This window comes from Patiria miniata, unplaced genomic scaffold (assembly GCF_015706575.1).
Source record: "Patiria miniata isolate m_02_andy unplaced genomic scaffold, ASM1570657v1 HiC_scaffold_7, whole genome shotgun sequence".
Lineage (NCBI taxonomy): Eukaryota > Metazoa > Echinodermata > Asteroidea > Valvatida > Asterinidae > Patiria > Patiria miniata.
Window position 1 is genome coordinate 28,986,019 of NW_024037074.1, and position 14,566 is coordinate 29,000,584.

Consider the following 14,566-nt stretch of genomic DNA (forward strand, 5'->3'; position numbering starts at 1 on the left):
TGAGGGTTAAAAAGAACCCACCTTTTCATTTACATCTATCCATTGCCCCCCCCCCCCCATAGGCCACTGCCATATCAAGCCGACACATTCTCTGAATAATGATTTCCCCCAAATGATGTCTCGTATACAAATTCTTCAGTTTATGAAGTGATTTTGTTTGTAATTTTAGGCCCTGTATTGTTTCCTTTACAGATGAAGATCTGCGTCGTCACCATTCTGTCAATCGCCCTCCTTCTGGGTAAATCTGTAAAGCTTCGAGCTTCCGTTACTGGGCCGGTTCCCTCGGACGGTGATGGTCCTGCGTCTCAGGTGTGTCAGCAGTGCTGCCAGGGACCTGCTGCAATACCCGGCATACCAGGTCTGCCTGGGCCAGTAGGACCGATGGGGCCGTACGGTCAGCCGGGGTCAAAGGGCGATGCAGGTCAGCAAGGTGAGATTGGCCCTATTGGACCTATGGGTGAGCGGGGAGCACCTGGGAACACTGGGTCTAAAGGTGAGAATGGGATTGGTCTGCCCGGCAAGATAGGTCCGAGAGGGCTACCTGGTTTTGTTGGAGGAACTGGGGAAACTGGTGTCAAAGGTCAGAAGGGTCAGCCAGGGGAGACACCAGACGACTCCAACCAGCGGGTGGCATTCACCGTGGTGAGGACGAGCCACTCGGATACCTCTACGAGTCACCACACCCGTTTGCCATTCCAGCAGGCCGAGACCCTTTTGCCGGGTACCAGCTTCGATCTCGAGACCGGCACGTTCACATGTAGTGTGCCGGGCATCTACGTATTTACGTTTTCTGTTCTTAAGTATAGCAACAGCGATGTCCTTTACATCCATCTTGTTAAAAACAACTCCAAGGTTATCAGTACCTATTGTCACTCAAATCAACGTGGTCAGTTGTCTGGGAGCGCGGTGCTGGTTCTGCAGCGAGGAGACACGGTGTATCTTACCATGTACGGTAGGGTTCGGAGTTTTTCGACCGAACACTACACCTCATTCAGTGGCTTCCTCCTTTTCTCTGAATAAATAAATAATTAGCATAATAAAATGAAATCACAATGCATAAATATACCGGAGTAGTGCTGCTCATTTATGTTACGGTTTCCATTTTGCTAAAAGAGTAACCAATGAATTAAAAACAGTTCAATGTCATGATAATTAGAAAGATAATTGATTTTTAATACATAACATTTTACATTAAAGAATCGAAACGCTTTACAATACATCAAAACTACATAAAATAGTTACATATATGAATTTTTAAAAATAAGGTATTAGCTTCGATAAAAAACTCGAAAATCATTATTTTTTGCTCGAATTACGTGGAAGTCTGCACGGTCACTGTTAGGAACTTTAGGAAGGTAGAACCCCATCACAGATTTTAGTGCGAAATGTTAAACGCATGAACTGATATTTACTCTGCGAGGTACCGTACTGCTGACATACCATGGCGGATAATTTTGAAAAGTACCGAAGAATCTCGAATTCAACCTGCACCATAACCGTGAGCTGAAGCAAGGGTGTCATGTCTGCTTGACGACCCTTCCTTGAGTTTTTTTTGTTCTGGTAATCGTATGGAAACAAATAACTTTCACAATAATCTGTCAAGATACAAGACAACAATTTGTCTTGTATCTCATGATATACAATGTCATGTGTAATATATTGTTTACTTTATGTTAAAACTTGAGTTTTACAGCTTTTACTATGATGACATTGTTTACGATTTAATTATAGTTAATAATGTGATACTATCAGCGAATTACTAAGTTATGATTCTGTGATAGCATAAATTTGATTCTAATAAACGTTTTTTTTTTTCTTCAAGTTTATAATTAAGGATGTATCTCTGTTAAACAGCTTAAGCAGGCCCGGATTAAGTGTTTCGTAGGCCCTAGGTACCAGTGTTCCGAAGAAAGGAGAAGGAATTGGAAAGGAAGAGGGAATATAAACACAGTGGAGAATGTAAATAATAAACACCGCTGCTAAAAACTCCACATAGCTAAAATCAGGTTCTGCAACCCATGGCAAAAGAGAGTACATTCTGTCATGTCGGCGCAAGCTGCCGCGCGAAATCGCTTCATATACGGGCGTTCAAAACATAAGCACGTGCTCGCTCGCAGGCAGTTACGAATTGAGCTGATTCTTATTAGTGACGACTCAAAATAACGAGGTCATATTTCGATAGAAATTCAAGCTACAATTTTGATATTTGCGGCACAGAGCATTTGCAATCCAAAAATTTCCCGGGGCTCTTAAGCGTCCCCAGACCCCACACCTTCAGGGCATTTCGCTCGCATATAAAGAAGTCCACTATATAGGATTAAAAGACGCCCCCTCCCTGCAGTCTGGGATTAGAGAACAGGCCTGAACAAGGTATGCGCAAAGGTACTGAGCATGTACATGCAGTTTCATGCAGTTTGATTGCGACAATGAAATAAAAACATTATAGCTGGATTGAATTTTGTATTTTCCAGCAATTTTAGCAATAAATTTCGAACGATTACAGTACAATTGCAAGCTCTCAATATAACAAATTAACAATTCTTGCAATTGTTCTCCGATAGAAAAGAAAGAAAATAAAACAAATAGTTATGTGGCGATGGCCAAGTCTTCAGGAGTCGGACTTATGACCCTAACTCAATGAGCCCCTTACCGACTTCCAATATAGAACTCTTTTGGGACTCGGTACACGGCCCACCACACCTCCTTCCTTGTCCATCCATGTAACTCGAAAGTCAGGCACCATAAAGGGAGGAAACGAGGTGGCACCCTTAGCCTTGCTGCCGAGTCAGTAAAAGAAATCCCGTACCTATACACAGATGCCAACCTGGATTTCGCAGACAGTCCCAACTTGTGAGTCAGCTTACCGACCGACCGAATTAGCTAACTGCTAATAGTAAATGAGTACGGGAAATTAATAATCTTAAAATGACAGAAGCGCGGGCATCGAAAACCAAAAATTTAAACCAAGCAGGTTCGAACCCCTAACCCTGGGTCCACTGTCAGACAGCTTAACAACTAGGCTATTTCAATAGGTGCTTTTCTCGTTGAGTTTAAAACATAATCCTTATTTCCGCAGTGGGAGCGTTACTTTGTGTTTCATAGCTGCACAAAAGGTACATCAGCATTGCACTATACACATGAATTTTTTGCTACATTCAATCTTATGTACCGAGCAGTTGACTATTCAGAGTCACTACAAGCAATTAACCTTACCAAGCTCATCCTTATTCGTCTCATCAAATTCTTTCGCGTCGCGCGTCTTTCGGCCGGCACTGACATCGCGCTGATTGAGTAAAATTCTAGCAAGGTTTCCCTGCCTCATTATATTTATATCAAACTACTGACTGTTTACAAATATAGGTTTTCCCGGCGGATTTCCGAATCTTCTAATCGGTTTCATTATCAGCCATTCAATTTCACCTGAGTTTTGAACATGTGGTCAAATTAGGGTTCCTTTTTCATTTTGGTTTCATCCAATTTCATTTTTAGGCAGCCAAGATTTTACTCTGAATGTTCTTTTTCGTTTTCGGGCATCCTATTTCGTTTTGGTGCATTCAAGACAGAATTTGTAGCAGTCTTTAATTAACTCTTTGCAACCTTTTGGCGGTAGAGGCATTCAAATTAGCGAACATCTGTGCGCTTATAACGTATAACCATGCTTTTCGTTTCTTATTCATTTATGGGCAATCGATTTCATCGTTTGGTCATTTAAATTAGAAACGAAATTTAATGGATATATTTTCATATGTTCATTTCCCCCCAAAAATCTGGATGACTGTAAAATTTACAAATGTTACAAATTAACTAATATGAGGGAAATAAGATGTAACGAAATAATTAATTGAAAGGGACTAAGATAATTTCTTTTTCCCTGTGATCTTTTCTACTTGTTTAAACGTTTGAGCAAGTGGCATCTGTACGTTGACGATTTCTTGACGTGCAAGACATCGGGACAGGTATGTTTGGCATTGATTGTGCTTCGGGAACACTTATTTCTTAAATGTTTTCTTGCATATACTGACCACCTACTGTATTCAAAGGGCCCATGCAAAGTACCTTTTCAATGCAAACCTTAAAAATACATCTTTGTGTCACATTTATTGATGACAACGAATGATGACAACGAATGCCCAATCAACCTCTTCCTGCTGGTTTTAGACAAATTGAATAAACAACGCAATACTTTTAATATGAATGCATCTTTGATAGAGACGAGTGAAGCTAAAAGGCGATAGAATGCTCGGATAGCGAAATTGAATGATTCTATTTAATTGTCAAATGCAGATCTGCGTGATCTTTCAATTTCAATCTAAATCGAATGAGCCAGGCGTTAAATTGAATGAAAACTTGGCCGGGAAAACCTATATTTACTAGCCTAGGGAATGTTGTTTGTCTGACTCTAATTCAGCTCCCTTAGCTATCTAGCTTGGGAAAATTCGTCTTTTCTTGAACATACACTAAGTCTAGGATGCCATTATTATACAATGTTACATTAACGTCAATCGGTGGCATGATTATAATCGTGACCCTGCGAGTGCAATGACGGCCAGTGGCGTAAAGCTGTGCCGGCGAGGGGGGGAGGGGGGCGCTAGGGGGATGGGGGATGACCAAAATCGTAAAATTTGGGCGATTCACAATGCAGTGCGCCACCAAGAGTTTGCCACGCAGAGAATGTTTTTCAAATTTACGGTCAACCAAACGAGGCCCAGTGTCATTAAACAACTTTAGCTAATTGGTTATGAATTTGGGTATAGCGTTCTGCCGCCTTACTATATAAAAAACAACATGTTGATAAAAACAAATTCTGCCTTCACCAAAACAAATTCTGCCCCATCAAAAAAATCAATTTGCTTCGAGCCCTTGAGTTAGATATTCATTTTTGAGATGTAAACTCATCAAGAGAATGTCACTCATCACACCCGCGCCAAAAACTGTCTGCTTCATAGTGCTCCTAAAAGTACCATCGCTGATTTGTAAACATCTGGCCGTCATTCTGGAAAGATATAGAATAGGATTTTTCTGTCTCCTCCTTCATTTATAATACAGACGAAATACAATAAGAATGTTTTATGTGTTCCGGTTTTTCTGCATCTGCTTTGGATCAACCAGGCCCTGTCGAATTTAAAAAGAAAGAAAGAAGATATCGTACCAGTGTGAGAACAATACAAGACGTTCGTAATGGGGCTGCCGTCCACTGCGTGTCCTGCTGGATAGAGTCCGCTGCCACGTGATGAGCTTTGTGAGGCCGGCTTGCCAAAGATACAGAACGGCACTGGAAATGTTTGAAAACAATTTCAGACGGAACACGTCAAATCAAAATTGTGATTAGACGTGGTATATTGTAGGTAATATTTCAATCGAGATGTGTGGGCTTTTAAACTGGATGCGAAACCTTTGAACAAAATTCTTTACTTGTTTTCCAATTATGGTTCTTTTTGGCGGCGGGATACCGGGAGTAGGGTTGGAGCCAAGGGGTGAGAGGCCCTATCCCAAAAGCAACAGATTGAACATCGGTCTTATAACTCTTTCAGAAAAAGGAACCAAGTTTAGTCTAGAAAACGCATCCGCTGAAGGTTCATTTAAGGATCATCCGTGCGGCTCTTTTTAGACACTTATTGAGAATGCTGCCTTGAGATATGTACCTTCTTCCCCATACAGTACAACAGTATTCTCAAGTTCGAATAACTAAGTTTACACAAAGTGTGTGCAGGCTGCTTTGTGTATCATAGTCTCAAATTCTGTTTAACATACCCAGTTTATACGAAATTGATTTCCTGACGTATTCAACGTGTGTGACCCAACTTAGTGTTTTATCACTAGTAACTCCCCAGCATTTACAACACTTTGCTTTAACTATAAGAGTATCAACAATGTAAACTGTCCTATGTTGGAGATGTGCTGTCTTGAACCAATAAGCATGTATTTTGTTGTGTTGTCATTTAGTGCAAGTTCGTTTCTTATGCACCAATTGTGAATTGTAATCAAGAGATGTATTCAGAATTCTTTTCTATATTAAACACTGGAAGAGCTACACGTTAAATTGATGAGCGTACATTTCATAAAGTTATTTATTGTCACAGTTACGCTAATAAAGCTGTATCGAAAGATCATGTAAACAATCTAACATCAAGATATGTAGCCCAAGGGGAAGAGGTGTCCGTGAATTGAGCCACAAGTCCCCCCCCCCCTTAGCACAAGCCCACCGAACATTTGGTTGTGGATCAGACGGTGAAAGGAAACTTGGTGTTCAGGTTGGCTAATGTCTGAAGGTTGATCGAGATTAAGGTGGTTGCGTCCTTAGGTTGATGAGAAGCGGGTGAGGGGGGGGGGGGCGGGGCGGGGCGAAGCCTCGGTGAGAGAGGCTGGATGATATGGAGAGGGGGGCGGGGCGAAGAATTGGTGAGACAGGCTGGATAGGGTGATAGCTGTGATGAATCCATTACCCACCTCAGCTTGCAGACATCTTGTATGCTAGGGGCAGAGTGTCGCCAGTGCATTTGGGGAGGTGGGGTGTGACACCCAATTAGTGAAAACAAACGGCACACTGGTTAATTGTCAGTCGTGAACATTTAACAGGCGATCGGCACCATGGATTTCAAGATTTGCATCTATAATTTAGGCAACACATTATTATTTGCCGGAGTTTTGAGTTTCCGGACGTGATGAAATGTTAGATTCGTCCGCGATTTGGGGGACAACATTTAATTGTTTGGCGGAGTTTTGAGTTCATGGGCGTGGATTTATAGAGTTGTCGACGATTTTTTTTTTTTGGGGGGGGGGCACATTAAAATTTGGCGGAGATTTACTTCACGAACGGGGATTTCTAGATTAGTACGCAAATCGGGGTCAATGTTTTGTTTGGCGGAGGTTTTAGTTCACTAACGTGGATATCGATGGGGGCAGGGGATCAACATGGTGATCGTGTTTGGATTGGGGATTTAAGCTATTGAAGTTTGGGGCTTTGCTAAGGTAATAAGTTTGTTGCACATGGTTGGATCGAAACAGTTGGGGTGAGTTTGGATTGGGTTCAGTTGGGCGAGGGTCAACATATCGGTGTCACTGGTCGCAATAGACACTCACATACTTTCCCCGTTAGAGGGCGATATTGGAAATGGACCGGATATGATGCACGGTAATAAGGTAATAAGTTTGTTGCACATGGTTGGATCGAAACAGTTGGGGTGAGTTTGGATTGGGTTCAGTTGGGCGAGGGTCAACATATCGGTGTCACTGGTCGCAATAGACACTCACATACTTTCCCCGTTAGAGGGCGAAATTGGAAATGGACCGGATATGATGCACGCAGTTTATTTATGTGCTTATTGTTTTTTCCCGCAAGCTAAATCCATTTAGTCTTCGTTTGTCTGTCCAAAATGTAGAATGCATACCCTGACTACAAAATACTAGCCACCAAATGTGTAGCTCCATATAGCCTCCATTCAACAGCACAAAGCGCAATGCGAACATTGATTGAATCACGTAGTATAGCCGTTGTACGTCATAATTCCATCCACCAATCTGAGTTAGTCACCCAACAAGCCGGTGATTACAAACAAGTGGTCTGTGACTGACATGTTGCATTTTGTCAATCAACAACAACGTGTTTTGAATGTGTCAACGACATCCATACAATATCCACCAATGAGATGCGGCTATATCAGCGTCGGCGATACACGTTTCAGGATTTAACGTGTGGCACTATGTAACATTAACATAATTTCTGTCTCATGAATATGAAGCGAGTCAGTGATGTGAGATTGACAGCGCGCAGGGGCCAATCACAAACCGGGCCAGTCACTGCTCGGAAAATTGAAAGCAAGATTTAAGACATGAACAGCCGCTTCATCCTCACATCGGCCGCGCTCCTCTCAACCCTCAGACGACAACCCGAGAGATCTGATAGCAAGAACGAGATTTGCTCGGTGAGTGTTTGAAACAATCTTTGTGATTTGAGTTCATTTTACTTCGGACTTGATCTTTCGTGGCTGTGTATACGATTTGCTTACAACCGATACATAACAGCGCGCTATAGAAATGAAGCCACTCCCAAACGGCCAGTTTGTTGCTGAAATAATGTGCAGGGTAACTCGATAACTTATTGACATTGGAGCTTGAAAAGTAACAAAGTATCACATATGCTGTGCATGATATGGCTGAATTAGCTCTTGGTCTGAACGGTTGGTACAAATCCAGATCAACAGTTTGTGAGGACAAATTTTCAGGCAATGTTAACTAAGTGCCAATAATGTTTTGTTCGGAAAACGGAATTCCTGCCTCCCTATATTTCCGCCACTGCTTCCATTCTGCACTGTCAAAGCAAACATTGTCCAAAATACTGACTGGTTTCTCTACAGTTATTGAAAAACTCACTTGTCGTTATGAATAGCACGCAATAAATTCATGGAAGTGTTAAAGAGGTTGTGGAATGCTCGAAGACATTTCCGTCATTTTTCGGGTATATGTAGCCTCAGGTGTGATGAAATAAAAACAACTATTGTTTCTGTCATAAAATGAGTACAAAAGGTACTTTTGAGAGCTGTTTTTTCAAGTCCTGTCATGCCTGTTTCGACCCGAACGTGCAATTTGTGTAAAAGCCGTCGTTGCGGGCAGCAAACAAAACACAGTAAATCGTGACGTAATAAATAGGACTCCCGATGCAGAGTAGCATAAACGAGTCCTGTTTATTACGTCACGATTTAGTGTGTTTTGTTTGCTGCCCGCAACGACGACTTTTACACAAATGGCACGTTCAGGTCGAAACAGGACCTGAAAAATAGCTCTCAAAAGTAACCTTTGTACTCATTTCATGACAGAAACAATAGTCGTTTTTATTTCATTACACCTTAGGCTACATATACCCCCAAAATAATGGAAATGTCTTCGAGCATTCCACAACCTCTTTAATTGCCAATAAACACGTCTATTGAGGTTCGACTGTTTTCTAGTCATATCTGGCTGTATATTTTTTCAAGAGTGTATTAGGCCTACATATACATCAACGTCCCTGCTGTTATTGAAATGTACTTGCTTTCAATATTTCAGATGAACTAATTTTCGCCTTTTTGTTTACATTTTGGTTAAAAGAAAAACAATCTCGCATAAGTTCGACCCTTTGTATCCCAACCCATAATATCATTATATGATCAATAACCCCCTTTATTTTCTTGCTGGTTTCCCCTGTTTATTGCATCATTTTAGGCGAAATAAAAAAAATATGTTTAGCGTCCTGCCTTTTTGAAAAAAAGAAAGCGGAAGGTCCCTTTTTCCCCTCCAAAATGGCTGTCCGACCGGGCTATTATTTTTTCAAGATGGCTGCCATTTTTTTTTTAAATGGCCGCCATTGGACTCAGAAAATGACATACCAGCTTAATATGGGCTAGATGTAACAGATAAAAAGGCAAAAATTATGTCACTGTTGAAAATATATAATTTTTTTCGGAGGCGGCCTCCAAAAAGGAACCGGGCGGGGACGCTAAACATGTTTTTTTTTATATCGCCTAAAGTTTCAAACATAAAATCCCTGAGCGAAGTTTCAAACATAAAATCCCTGAGCGTTGCACTCACATGTTTTCCCGGCAATCACTCAAACTAATACAACGCTGCAGAAATTGGTCAGAATGTATACAGGAAGTATACAGGAAATCCGGACAACTAAAACATGCCTGTCTTATTTGTGTTATTAATACTGTGTATATTCTTTGTACCTGGTTAAACCGTGTCAATTTATGTGCGCCATTCCGGTTTGATCAGTTACCTGCAAACGTTGCAGGTTAAACGTGTCACTGGCTGGAATAGACTAGAGGGCTAAATACAAACGCACCGGATCATGATGATGCACACAATTGTCTTCAAGTTCAATTTGCTTTATCGAGCATGATTCATTTGTATAACTGATACATACATATAGTTGTTGTTTGTATAAATTATTCGGCCCTTTAGCTCTGCTGTCCGCATATTTCGAAGAAAATTATGAATGTCAGGGAAGGAATTATACATAAATGTTTCACAATAGCGTGTGATCGAAATGTTTCTCACCAAAAAATAAATCCTATTTCATTCGTTTACTTTCGATTTTGCACCGAGTATTTGACAGGAGGAAGTATTTTATTTTTAACGAAAGTACAATAATACTTTGCACACTGTAGTTTATCTGTGAGTGTTCCAAATATAAATGTCCTTCTATCACTTTGAAACTTTGCAAGTTCCGATATGAATATTTTTTTCCCCTGACATTCTTGGCTGTAAAAAAAAAAATTCTTTTAAACAGCTTTCTCAAAAGCCTGCCAATTTTATCTGTTTAACCTTGTAACACAAGATCTTGTTAATGCAACTACCCAGTTTCATTGAACATAACATGATGCTGCTTTTATACATCTAGACCTGTGCGCCAAATTGAATGCCCGAGCGGGACTGAAGCAAGGGTGGATCCAGAACATAATTTTTTGGGGGGGCCAAAAAAAAAATTGGTCCCCCAAAAAAGTGGGTCTAAAAAATTACGGCGTGGGATTCGGCGTAAAAAAAAAAAAAAAATGGTTTCGTTTTTTTTTTTTTTGGGGGGGGGAGCCATGGCCCCCTTTGGCCCCCCCCCCCGGATCCGCCCTTGGACTGAAGTCCAAGGCTCAAAAGTTCAATGCATTTATAAGTAATTCACTGCCTACTTTTCGCAAGTTTACGATGATACCCTGAAATGTGTATTTGGGAGACTTAATTCAACCGTGTGTGAGAACGCTTGCCCGTGTTTTATGCGAATTTGAAAGAAAGTTTTGCATTGTCGAATGAGCATGGTATGAAATTGGACAGGAGAAAAATATATATTTGAAATACAAATGTGCTACTTTAGAACTCACATGATTTGCTTTCTAAGAGAAAAAATATTGGTAATGTTTTACTAGTACCTCAAAAATAGATATACCGGTACCCGGTGTCCTTAAAACATAATTTCCCTAAAGTTTAAATGAAAGCTTTACTTTGAATAAATTGAATGCTGATTTCACTGAGGCAGAGAATAAACAAGCAATTGAACAATGCGATATTGCTTTCTCTGGACGTCTTCAGCCAGGAAAGTTTCCATTATTTTAATCATGTAAACGTTATTTATTAGTGAGTAATTGTACCTGTTTTCCAACATTAATTTATCGAAAAGGAAAAAAAATACAATCATTCAAAATCGATAATACAATTATGTTATTCCTTACTCAAGTATAAACGTTACCGGTTTTCGTTGATATGTTTTTTCAGCCTATACACTGCACTTGTGTTCTCTTTTGGACCTTATCTTCAACTGAAGAACGACGAACCATCGAGGTGGGTGTTTTGATGTTTAATTGATGACTCTATCACGACCAGGGAAGGAACGAGATGTATAGGCCCACACCTCACATACTTATCTTTCATTTTATTTTCATTTTGTGGTGGGTTCAACATTGACTTTTCGAGAATTTCCCACCCTAAAGAAGACGACCCCTATTTTCCCCAAAGCGGAAAGGTAGCCGTCTTGAATGACGATCATTCCACTACATGGCAAAATAGCGCCACTTTTGAGCCCATTTGCATCCAAAATGCTCAGAACTCTCAGAACTCTCTAATACAGAATATTATGAGGGTATAATTTTTATTCATGCGTTCGATAAGTGTGTAAGGGTGCACTTCGGTAAATAGGCCTCAATCCGAGCTCATGAATAAAAGTACCCTCAAAATATTTCATATTAGAGAGTTCTGAGAGCCATAAATTGGGGAATTGAAGAGATATGGCAATGAACCTCTGGCCTGGACTTGAGGCTTCCAATTCTGAGCATTTTGGATGCAATTTGGCTCAAATGTGGTGCATTTGCCCATGTTTTGTAGGACGTTTTTCAAGACGGCTACCTTTCTGCTTTGGGGAAAATGGGGGACGTCTTCCTTGGGTGAGAATTTCTTGAAAAGTCAATGGTCAACCCACCAAAAAATTAAAATGAAATGAAAGATGACATGTTGATCATCATTTTTTTGAGTATTTTTAAAAGAATGTTGAAGTATGGGCATGTAGAACTAGTGTCTATAGGAATTTTAATGCAGGGTTGCACCCATAGAATCTGAGAGTTCGCCATTTTGTCTTTGAGCATCTGCCCCCCCCCCCCCACACACACACACACACCCACCCACACAGTCGTTTTATGTTATGCTTCCGAGGATTGGCTTTGTGTTTTCCTTTGTCCATGTAATATAACACTCTCCCATAGACTAAGCACACAAACCTGCGTTCGAGGACAATAGGCACCATCCTTCGAGGAACAATGGCCCCTTTGTGCTCCTTTTGTTGTCGTGTACTAAAATTTTGCAGCGTCGCACACTTATTTCAAAATGCTCTTATTTTAACTTTCTGGGCTGAAATTTGGACTTCATATCCCTTTTCTAAAACTCGTCCATTTGCGACGGATCAACCCACCTTGGAAATTCCTATTTTTGAGTAAAATCCATATATCTATTTCCTGAAGAATTTGTGGGGTACCAAAACAGTACCCCGCAAGTCGGTGAGCATTCCTTGTGGGGTACCTCCCATTGTTCCGGTACCCCACAAGGCAGTGTTTGTACACGCATACATAGGCATAGAAGTGGGGTACTTCCTTTGTTCTCGTGTACTAAAATTTTGCAGCGTCGCACACTTATGTCAAAATGCTCTTAGTTTAACCAGAGTTAATGTCCTGGGTTGAAATTCGGACTTAATATCCCTTTTCTAAAACTTTCCATTTGCGCCATATCAACCCACCCTTGAAATCCCTAGTTATTGAGTAAATTACATATATCTATTTTGTGAAAAACTTGTGGGGTACTTAAACGGTACCCCGCAAGTCGGTGGGCATTCTTTGTGGGGTACCTCTCAATGTTCCGGTACCCCACAAGGCAGTGTTTATACGTTCACACACACCCACACACACCCAACCTTAACTTCTATGGGCATTTTACATTGGGTTGCCCTTTCTCTTTTCGGAGCCAGATGTCCTTTTTTTAGCACAATATTTTTCTTTCACGCCAAGCAATTTTCAGTTTCTATTTGAGATGCGAGTAACAATTTTACAAAGGCCTTTCGGAGGATGATTATCTTAAGGATCAATGTAACAATTTGTTATTTTAAAAACTCCGACTTTTACACGCTAATTTTCTTATTCAGGGGGTCCGGAAGCGCGCAACCACGGGTCAACTTTCAGGTTCTATTCTATGGGTTGATCTCATTTGCAATGACAAACGATTGAACAACAACGCTGTGCATACAATTTGAGCCCCTTTGTCCCAGATAGGCCACTGTCATGTAAAGCCGATCCGTTCTCTGAATTATTGTTTCTAGTCAAAATTTCTTTTAGACAACTTCTTCAATTTATCTAACCTCAATGTTTTTTTTTTTTTTTTTTCAAATCTTTCCTATTCTTTTTTGGCCACTCTCCCTTGATTTGTTTTTAGTTTGAGATATTGGTTTATTTACAGATGAAGATCTGCGTGGCCACCATTCTGTCAATCGCCCTCCTTCTGGGGAACTCTGTCAAGCTCCGAGCTTCCGTTACTGGGCCAGTTCCCTCGGACGGTGATGGTCCTGCGTCTCAGGTGTGTCAGCAGTGCTGCCAGGGACCTGCTGCAATACCCGGCATACCAGGTCTGCCTGGACCAGTGGGACCGATGGGGCCGTATGGTCAGCCGGGGTCAAAGGGCGATGTAGGTGAGCCAGGTCAAAAAGGTGAGAGTGGCCCAAAAGGACCTATTGGTGAGCGGGGAGCACCTGGGAACACTGGGTCTAAAGGTGATGATGGGATTGGTCTGCCCGGCAAGATAGGTCCCAGAGGTATACCTGGTATCTTTGGAAGAATCGGGGAAACTGGTGTCAAAGGTCAGAAGGGTGAGCCAGGGGAGACACCAGACAACTCCAACCAGCGAGTAGCATTCACGGTGACGAGGACGAGCAGCTCGGGTGATTCTTCGAGTCACGACACCCGTTTGCCCTTCCAGCAGACCGAGATGCTTCTGCCGGGTACCAGCTTCGATCTGGAGACCGGTACGTTCACCTGTAGTGTGCCGGGCACTTACGTATTTGCATTTTCTGTTCTTAAGAATAGCAACAACGGTTATTTTAACATCCATCTTTTTAAAAACAACTACCGGGTGATTAGTACCCATGGTACATCAAATCAACGTGGTCAGTTGTCTGGGAGCGCGGTTCTGGTTCTGCAGCGAGGAGACACAGTGTATTTGACTGTGTACGGTCGGGCGCATAGTGAGTCCAACTATCACTACACCTCATTCAGTGGCTTCCTCCTTTACCCCGAATAAATAAATCAAATTATCACCAAACAAAAAATAAACAGTAGCAATGCTGCAAAAATCAATTCGCTGTCCATTTTGCCGAAACAATAACTAATGAATCAAAAGAAATACTGCTTAATGTCATAATAATAATGACGACAAAATGTCGATAAGTAAGGTACCGTTAAACAGGTATGATAAAACTGGTTGATTATTAATACATGTATAGCATTGTACATTAAAATATAAACACGGTTTACATGACAGTAAAACTAATTATAAAAAAAAATCACTAAAA

The 14,566-nt window shown here is 41.1% G+C and overlaps 2 protein-coding genes across 2 annotated transcripts; both read left to right on the forward strand.

Moving 5' to 3' along the window:
- Nucleotides 1-279: 279 nt before the first annotated feature.
- LOC119745089 (complement C1q tumor necrosis factor-related protein 3-like) lies at nt 280-1,008 on the forward strand (the record flags this gene model as incomplete). Its single annotated transcript, XM_038221312.1, has 2 exons — nt 280-363; nt 583-1,008. Coding segments are annotated over 2 exons (510 nt in total), but the record flags the coding sequence as incomplete, so codon positions are not given.
- A 12,450-nt stretch (nt 1,009-13,458) lies between these two features.
- LOC119744401 (collagen alpha-1(X) chain-like) lies at nt 13,459-14,306 on the forward strand. Its single transcript, XM_038220319.1, has one exon. The coding sequence runs from the start codon at nt 13,459-13,461 to the stop codon at nt 14,293-14,295; it is 837 nt and encodes a 278-aa protein (XP_038076247.1). The 3' UTR covers nt 14,296-14,306.
- Nucleotides 14,307-14,566: the final 260 nt, after the last annotated feature.